At 52.3% G+C, this 9,209-nt stretch overlaps 1 protein-coding gene across 1 annotated transcript; it reads left to right on the top strand.

Annotated features, from left to right (window-relative positions):
- The first annotated feature begins 4,389 nt into the window (after positions 1-4,389).
- On the top strand, positions 4,390-8,150 carry HOXC8 (homeobox C8). Its single transcript, XM_045553825.1, has 2 exons — positions 4,390-5,126; positions 6,479-8,150. The coding sequence occupies exons 1-2, from the start codon at positions 4,691-4,693 to the stop codon at positions 6,769-6,771; spliced, it is 729 nt and encodes a 242-aa protein (XP_045409781.1). The 5' UTR covers positions 4,390-4,690; the 3' UTR covers positions 6,772-8,150.
- Positions 8,151-9,209: the final 1,059 nt, after the last annotated feature.

The raw sequence follows: 9,209 nt of genomic DNA, 5'->3' as shown, positions 1-9,209 counted from the left end.
CATAGCATCATCTTACACAATTGGTGAGACACTTGCAGAGACCAGCCCCTTCCTCATCATTTGAATCTCCTACCCACTCCTTCCATTAAACGCTCCAATTTTGGGGGCTGGAGGAGGTGGGAAGCGGTGAAAATTTTGGTTCATAATATTGTGGGGGTGGTGAATCAGGTCGCAACAAGGGATATGAAAGTCGCTGAAGCACCCGTTTGTCTTTCTGGCTTAGGAGACCTCCTCTTCAATTCCAGAGCAGTGGTGTTTTTTTTTTTTGGTCCTTTTGAAAGGTGCTTTGCCTGTAATTTTTTCTCTTTCCTCACTTTTTCACTCCTCCCTTTGGCCATTTTGCTGTTTTGGAACCCTGGCTCAGTTCTGCACCCCATGGAGGCCAAGATACTCCTCTCTCCTCGGGTCTGGACCGCTGGAGACGCGGGCTTCTCTCCCAGCCTGAGCCCGGCGTTTCCGGGCTTCCACCCCGCCCCTGCTCCAAGGCCCTGTCGCCTCCCCTCGGTGTCCGTCAGCGTGGCCTGCTTCCTGCAGCCAGCCCGAGCCGTCCTTACTGTGGGCAGGAAGGAGGTCCTCAGGGCTTGGAGGACCCCGAGGAGAGCATGGGATCTAGAACAGGCCCACTCAGCCTGGCCCACTGTTCAATCCCAGCCCAGTCTCCAGCCTGCATGCAGGTCAGGATTGGATTCGATTTTTATTCGCTATCACTTATGAATTAAAACAACACGACACACATCTGGGGAAAGAAATAAAAGCTAGGGGGAGAGAGGCGCTAGCAAATGCCCTCCTCCCCTAATCTTTCCCTCCCATCTCTCCTCTGCTCCTTTGTCAAAATCACAAAACCCTAAAGGTTGTTCCACTTGGGAAGGCAGAGGATAGGTACATTTCCGCAGCCCCGAAATGCCACTTTTATGGCGCTGTTTGTCTCCCTGCTCTGGGTTCTGAATGGGGCCGAACAAAACAGCAGCGCGGAGCTGGCTAGACGTCTGGGCTTAATTGTTTTATGGTTTAAATAAGGTGGACACTCTTTCCTTTGAAATCGGATTATAGGAATGTTTTGTCTATGGCCCACGGAGAACAGGACCTCACTGGCTGGGAGGGAGAGGTGGAGAGAGCGCTCGCAAGAGAGGGATGGGCTACAAACCAGGGGGCAAACAGCCTGAAGTCAGAGTCCCACCCCAAAGTCCTGCAGGCGGCGGCGGAATAGGCGGTGCGAGGCCAGCATCAGGGTAAGAGAAGACTTTAGGGTGCGTGCCGCGGGCAGGCGGTCGTGGGGGCTCCAGAGCGTGCCTCCGCATGTGCGGAGGTGTTCCAAGCTCAGAAATGCGCCTGAATGGGGGAGATCGCGGCAATTCCTTTGCACAATGTCTCTTAATCGGAGAAGGGAGGGTAACAAAAGGAGAAAACAGTGTGGAACCTTTCACAAGGTTTATTTTAAGAACTTACAAAGCAAAAGAACAAAGGCACCAGGGCAACTGTCTTCCGGGGAATCCCTCTCCTTCGCACCCATTTGGAGGTTCCTTCTTCCCCCTTCCCACCTTTGGGCCAAGCCTGGGACCTCTGTTGGCTTTTTCCCGGCCGGACTGCATTGGAGCAAGTGGACGCGAGGTGGCGCTGTTGCTCAATGTTAGAGGCGGCGGTGTCCGGGGCCAGCCTGGCTGCACTGACATTTGAGGCCTGGCCGCGAGCGGAGGCGAGAAGGCCCCGCGCCTCGGCTGGCCCGGCCCCACTGGCTCTGAGCAAATCAATCCTCTCACCTGCGAGGTGTAAATAATTCGCGAGTGGCACCGGGAGATGGGCCCTCGCTCTGGCAGCGAGCTCCGAAGGCACAGGAGGGCGGGCATCAAAAATAATCGCTTTGCAGAGGAGATAAGTGCGAAGCCGGTAGCGCGTAATTAACACAAAAAGGCAGAATGACCCGGACAAACGAACATAAATCCGTGGTACCTATGAGGGCGGTGCAGGCCTCGGGGAGAGGGACAGAGACGGCCTCGGCGAGGATGGCTGCTAGCGATTCCTTTATTTCCAGGCCCAGGGAGCAAAATAAACCACATACGTGTAAAAGAAAAAAAATCCAAATGAAAGAAAGGCAAGGGACCCCCACAAAGTGGAAACCAAGTCCGACCAGGGGTTGCGGGACTGGTGGGTTCTCCAGGCAGGCGGCAGTGGCGGCACACTCGGGACAGTTGCATTCCAAGACACAAAGGCCCTGAAGAATAGCTCTGTGGCAGGGTTTTCGCTAGACCATAAAATGTCGAAATATCCCTCCACCCCACCCCACCTCCTAAAAGATAAGGCGCAGGCCCCAGAGCGGATCCAGCCCTCTGGGCCTGCTCTTTCCAGGCGAGGAAGAGAAAGTATTTATGACAGTCCCTGGTGACACAGATGCTGGGAGCCCAGAGTCCACCCTGTTCATCTCGGCACTCAAAGAGCAGGCTCAGAAAAGTCAGGGCTGGAGCCATGGCCGAAGCGAGCTGGGCTCTGGTAGTGAAGACATCGTCGTAACACACCCCTGTTCTGAACCCTAGGGAGCCCTGGGTGTCTAAGAGTTTGGACAGTCCCTAACTCAAATGGGGGTGGGATTCCCCAAATGCAGAGGATCCTAGAAGGGTCTCTTGCTGCCTGCACCAGTGACTCTCCTTTGGGAATTTGTCAGGGAGTGGTCATTTTCCCAGTAATCAGTAATTATTTAGATAACAGAGGGAGGGGGTGTTCATTATTTCTAAATCATCCTGCTCTGCACCACTATTCCTTCCTCCATCCCCAGAACTGGGATCCGGATGGGGAAGGAAAAGATCTGGTTGTCTAACCACCTCCTTCCTCATTCAACCCTGAAACCCCAGGATGTAGAAGAAAAATAGGTAGCAGATTTTTTTTCATGATGCAAACACCTAGAGATGCTTCTGTGTTTGTCAGGCATATGTGCATGTGTACCTGAGTGTGCACATGTGCGTACAGTGTCTGTGAGGTGACAGGGATGCTTCCAGGCATGGAAGTATGCTAGCTTACAGTTAGCATGCACTTGACAGGACTCAGGGTGAGAAGGTAGCAGCGCATACAGTAGGTGTGTATCCCCAGTGTGTGCCAGGATTTCCCTGTGTTAACAACCTCACACACTGTGGAGTGAGAGGACTGGAAAAATTCTATTCATCTTTTTCTTTCATATGCACATGGCACACATATACATGGCTCTCTCATTTTCTCCCTTTCTTTCTGTGTTAAACCCACACAATTGTACACACTTATCGCCAGCAAAGGGTGGTGATGGGCTAAGGTTCTTTAATCCATTAGAATTAAATTTGTTCAGTCTTGGGGACGAGGGAACCCCCCAGAGAAAGTGTAGGTGTCTGTTGACAGTTCCCATCCACATCCTGGCCTGGGCAGCCTGCCTGGGGAAGAAGGGGATGCAGTGAAGCCAGGGGGCCCCTGCCAGGCTGAGCTGGCATTTCCTATGGGGTGGGGTGTATGTGGGACCAGTAAGAGGTCTGCTCTAGTTCCCTCCAACTCAGATGCAAATAGTCTCCTACAAAGAAACATCCTGGATCAGCCCAGGCAGAAGCCAGGGACACAGAAGCTGCCCTTTCCTTCTTAGTCCCCGTAAGCATCTTTGCTCTCAGAGCCCGCAGCCAAGCTTCTGCCTGTATTTCCTGCTTCGGATAGGTGCTGGTGTCTCAAGGGGCATTGTGGCCCTAACTGGGTATATGGAGTGCCCCCACCACCACATCTGCTCTTCTCTACGCATAGCAGGCAAGCAAGAGAGTCCTCAGGATGTAAGGTAGAAGACAGGACAGCTTTCGACCCTGGGAGGGGCCAGGGGATGAAGGGTCTGATGCTTGAAGTATCTGGGGGATATGGTGTGATTCTTCCTCCTTAAAGTCCTCATACTTAAGGATCCCCTAGGGAGCCCGTCTTTGGGGTTAGAGGCCCTGCTTTGGCTTGCTGTCATTCAACCCCCTGGGGGTCTTATACCTGTTGAGGTAACCTGAGTTGACCTGCTGGCTCAGGTCTCTCTCTCTCTCTTTCTCTCTCTCTCTCTGAAGAAGGAAAAGAGAAGGGGGGGAGGCACCTTCAAATCTGAATTCATACCTTGAGAAAGCTGGCCCCAGCCATTAGCTGGGGCTGGCTCACCACCCCCCTACACACACCACACCCCCCATCCCTCCCTCTCCTCCCCTCCCCTTCCTCCAGGTCTCCCCCAGCCCTGTACCCCTCAACCCCCGCCATCTCTCTCTTTCTCTCTCTCTCTCTCTCTCCCCCTCTCTCTCGCTCTCTCTCTCGCTCTCCCTCTCGCCTGTCTTCATGTCGTGGATTGATGAACGCGAATCGCGTGTAAGCGCCGCCACCGCCGGGAGTCTGAGGAATTCGCCTGGGCTGTTAAAGGAAAGAGCTAAGTGAGAGAGCGCGAGCTCTACCTACCGACAGTGAAGAGAGCCGCCGCCGCCGCCGCCGCCGCCGCCCGCTCACTGCCCGCCGTCGCCGCCCGCGCCCCAGACCCGGAGCTCTGCTGAGCACACCGAGCTCAGCACCAGGCGCCCCCCAACCTGCCCAGCCCCCAGCCCACCAGCCCAGCCCAGTCCAGGGGAGCCAGCCGGCCTGGGGTTCGGTCCCGGGGGGAGGGGAGTTTCGGGGGTACCGGGCGGGGGAGTCGCGAGCCAGAGGGGAGGGGGCCGCGGGTTTTCATGTACCCAGCATGAGCTCCTACTTCGTCAACCCCCTGTTCTCCAAATACAAAGGCGGCGAGTCCCTGGAACCGGCCTATTACGACTGCCGGTTCCCTCAGAGCGTGGGCAGGAGCCATGCGCTGGTGTACGGGCCCGGCGGCTCGGCGCCCGGCTTCCAGCACGCTTCGCACCACGTCCAAGACTTCTTCCACCACGGCACCTCCGGCATCTCCAACTCAGGCTACCAGCAGAACCCATGCTCGCTTAGCTGCCACGGAGACGCCTCCAAATTCTATGGCTACGAGGCGCTCCCCAGACAGTCCCTTTATGGGGCTCAGCAAGAGGCGAGCGTGGTGCAATATCCCGACTGTAAATCCTCCGCCAACACTAACAGTAGCGAAGGACAAGGCCACTTAAATCAAAACTCGTCTCCCAGCCTCATGTTTCCATGGATGAGACCCCACGGTGAGAAGCCTTTTCTCTTTCCCCCTTGGTCTCCCGCGCTCCGGGTCTTCCCCCGCCTCCCTCGCCTCCTTTTTGTCTGCCCTCGCTTTCCCTCCTGCCTTTGGGGTCTCTTCCTCCCCACCCCTGTGCCTGGGTGGGTTTGTAGAGGTTGGGAAGGTTTCTCTAAGGGTGGGGTGGGGGATGCCTGGGACATTTTTGGGGGTGGGGTGAAGGTGGGGGAGAGGTGGTGTGGGGGTGCAAAGGGTTAAAAATCGTTTTCTCCATCTCTGTCTCTGCCCTCATCTCTAAAGTCAAAGTTGGAGAGGTGGCTGGGAATGGTACCCTGAGTACCCTGAGGTTATCAGCCTTTGGAGCAAACCAGTTTCTCCAAAGGCAGAGAGCCTGGAGTTCAGGACAGTGGCCAGGCTGTCTTGAGGTGAGGGAAGACCCCCTGTTTCTCTCCCCTAGCCAGAGAGTGGTGAGACTCCAAGGACAGGCTCTCTGGCTCTCTAGAGTACCCACTGCCTCCTCTCAGAGAACTATCCTGAGGGCCAATACTCCAACTTTTCTATACTTCCCTCAGTTGGAGAGAAGACAGGAAGCCTGAGAACAGGAAAAAAAAAAAAAAAAAGAGTTGCTCAAAAGGAGAGGGGCCGTATACATTAGGGGTCTCTGAGGTCCAGAGGACCATAACCAGGCTCCCCCCAGTCAAGAGTTTGTGGGGTCTCTCTGAGATCTGCAAAGCAGCTCAGGTCATGAGCCTCTCCAAGGGTGGCCCCTCACAGCAGCCCAATTTCGAAGTACAGGGGGAAGCGATAAAGCGACAAGTTCCGGCGGGGATGGCCCGTGATTTATTTGCTGGTCTCCAGTTAGCAATCAGGCAGAGCAGTGATAGATTCCAGTAGATCAATTTTTTTTCTTATTAGAAAAGCATTAGACAGACAGAGGCAAGGAGGGGGCAGTGGGCAGAGCCCCTCTTCTTTACCCCCAGCTCTTTTTCCTTTGGAAAGAGACTCTGTCTCCAGCTCTGCTCACTAAATGCCACTCTGCACTTGTAAACAAAGCTGCAAGGGCCAGTTTCCTGGTATTGCAGGCCTGGGGGGACTCTGTAGGGCTCCCCTGGCCCTTGAAAGCCCCCAGTTTCCAAACAGACCCCAGTCCCTGCCCCCACACCCACCCCACCTCCCAAGGTGAAGCCAAACCAAAACAATCCCCCAAACTTTGCAGCCCTTGCCTGCCTTTTGCTCTTGCCTTTTCCACAGAAGGGAGGCGATCTGGGGATATCAGAGGGGGAACTATAAGGGAGGAAGTGTGGCAGGGGAAAACCGAGCCCCCACCCAAACATAACCAGACTGGGGTTCTGTTCTGTCCAGCTCCGGGGCGTCGCAGCGGACGGCAAACTTACAGCCGGTATCAGACCTTGGAACTAGAAAAGGAGTTTCTCTTTAATCCTTATTTGACACGAAAGCGCCGGATTGAAGTCTCTCATGCCCTGGGACTGACCGAGAGACAAGTGAAGATCTGGTTCCAGAACCGAAGGATGAAGTGGAAAAAGGAGAACAACAAGGATAAACTGCCGGGAGCCCGAGATGAGGAGAAGGCGGAGGAAGAAGGAAATGAGGAAGAGGAGAAAGAAGAGGAGGAAAAGGAAGAAAACAAGGACTAAGCAAAAAAGAGAGATCCCCCCCTTTAGCAACTCCCTTGAAGTTTCGTTTTATGGTAGCAGATAAATTGAGAAGTTTACGACTGTCATTTGCTTTTATAGGGAATAGAATGACACTCACAACTCTAACTACCTGTCAGATACTTGCAGCTCTGGTTTTATTACCTTTGGACTTCCCCCACTCTTTATTTGTTTGGGGGCTGGAGGGGGGAGGCCGAGACATGGCAAAAAATTCAGACTCTGTCTCACTCCTTGCCCCAACACACACTTGTCCCTACCCCCACCCTTCTGAGTCCTTCTTGGATTTTAAGGTCTGAGACCTGGCCTCCTTGCTCCCTCTCTCTGCCCGTTATTGCCACACTCCCACCTCCCTGCTACTCTGGTATTTATTTTTAGAGGGGAGCCCCCTCAAAATGTGGAAGAGGACTTGTAGCTTTGTTTTTATGCTAGAATTAGTGTACTAGATTTACTTTTTTTAAAGGGAAAGGAAAGAAAAAATGAAAGGAAGGAAAGAAAGGAAAAAAAAATAAAAATAAGGAAAAGATAGCAAGGAATATCCCCTCCCCCTCCCTGGGGCTCTCTGCTTAGAAAAACCCCTTGACTTTCTCTACAAACCTGATGGAAACCTGAAGGAGACGTGGGTCTCTCCCCTGCCCCTCTTTCCGTGGGGGTAGATGGAAGCCTGCAGTCCCTTCTAAAATCCTACCTAGCCATTCCATGGTCTCTGGGCCCCATGCCTTCTCCTTCGTGGTTTGGTTTCTGTTCTGTTGGGCCCAGCTTCCTCTGAGCTGCATTAGTATTAGCGCTCAGAAATCACCATAATCATGAAAGTAATAATAATAATACTGATAATAAGTCTTTAACATACTACCTAAAGGGAACCTGCAATAATCTTGAAAAAGAAAAAGAGACATTTAAAAAAATCCTACTGTAGGAGAAAAAAAGAGAAAAAATGGAAAATGAAAAAAAGAAGGAAAGAAACCTCCAACGTATTTTATCACTACCTATAGAAATAAATCCTGCTTTGAGAGTATTCGTAATGCGGTTTTGTTGTCGTTTGTTGCTGCTTATTTCACTAAGAAAAACCCAACAACTGAGACTGCCTAGCCCACCGGTCCTGTGCGCTTTTATTGTGCTTCTAACCCCAGTAGAGTAGAACTAAATTGCACTGAATGTATAGTTAACTCTGTCTTGAATTCTCTGTTTATGCAACGTGCTCGAAAGAAAAAAAACGTTAAAATATATCTATAATAATAATTTTTGGTCATTTGTCTTTATGTCCAGCTATGAATGTAGATTTTGTGTCCCGACAGCCCTGTTCCTGGTCCAAGTACTTTGTATTGTATACGTGAGTCATAATAAAAAAAAAAAGGAGAAAAATATCTGAAGCTGGAATGACTTGCTTTTTCTCCATAGCTCTTCCCTGTTCTCTACCCCCTTCCTCCTATCCTCCATTCCCAATACTCTGGAAAAGGTCTGCTCCACTGACCTGGCTCTGGGGTCGGAGAACTCACATGGAGAGGAGCCTGGTAGTTGAGAGGGCAGGCTGGACTGGAAGGGCAGGTGAAAAGGGTGGAGGGTTAAGAGAAACAGTCCATTGGTTGGGAGAGGAAGGGGTATATTAGCATGCTCTTGGGGGAATCTTGGCTCTGAACAAAGTGGGTTTCTAGATGCCAGCACCCCAGCAGCAAGAAAGATCTCCATACTAATCCACCTTCCTTCTCTTCAGCCCTGGGCTGGACCCAGACAAAGAATCTGCCCCATGCCCCTCCCCGCAGCTATGCCTTTTTCCTGCTAGGGACTGGGACTGAAGATGAGGCAGTGGGGTTCTTTCTGATCTCCACATGCCCCTTGTGGCCAACCCTTGGCACCCAGTACTAGAATAGTGAACACAGTTGGGGGAGTATGAGGCTGAAGGCAGCTGATTTGTCTGCAGGGGTTGGCTGGAAGATGCCTAGAGATGGGGGACACTAAGGATGGGGGATGAAGAAGCTTGAGCCTGAAGGAGAGGATAAGGGAAGGGGAAAGTGACTGAGCTGGTAGAACAACCAGCCTGAATCTACATCCTGAAATACAAATTCGGTCATTGACACAGAGACATCACTGTCACTCAGCCTGCTTGTGTCCACTCCAGCCTCTGTTCCAGCTGTTTGAAGCCTGCTCCAGGCTTCACCTTGGCAATTGGGCAGCTTGCCTGGGCCCCCATAGTTTGGGCCATTGGATTGGGGGGATGAGTTTGTGGAGTGGATACTACCCCACTCCAGCCACAGCACCTAAGGAGAGTCTTCATTGGCATCTTCATTCCCCAAAATAAAGAGTTGAAGGCTCAGGGGCAAAGGAGTCTCTTATTGCTCTCTTCAGAGTCCTGACAGAAATCTGTTTATGCCAATGAGATTCTGGTCAAATAATCCCAAATTCCAGAGATACAAGTCTTCTGACTC

This window comes from Lemur catta, chromosome 6 (genome assembly GCF_020740605.2).
Source record: "Lemur catta isolate mLemCat1 chromosome 6, mLemCat1.pri, whole genome shotgun sequence".
NCBI lineage: Eukaryota > Metazoa > Chordata > Mammalia > Primates > Lemuridae > Lemur > Lemur catta.
This window is presented reverse-complemented; position numbering and strand designations above follow the sequence as displayed.

Coding starts and splice junctions, on each gene's coding strand:
- HOXC8 (XM_045553825.1), top strand. CDS start 4,691: ATGAGCTCCTACTTCGTCAACCCCCTGTTCTCCAAATACAAAGGCGGC. Junction 5,127..6,478: donor TCCATGGATGAGACCCCACG/GTGAGAAGCCTT, acceptor TGTTCTGTCCAG/CTCCGGGGCGTCGCAGCGGA.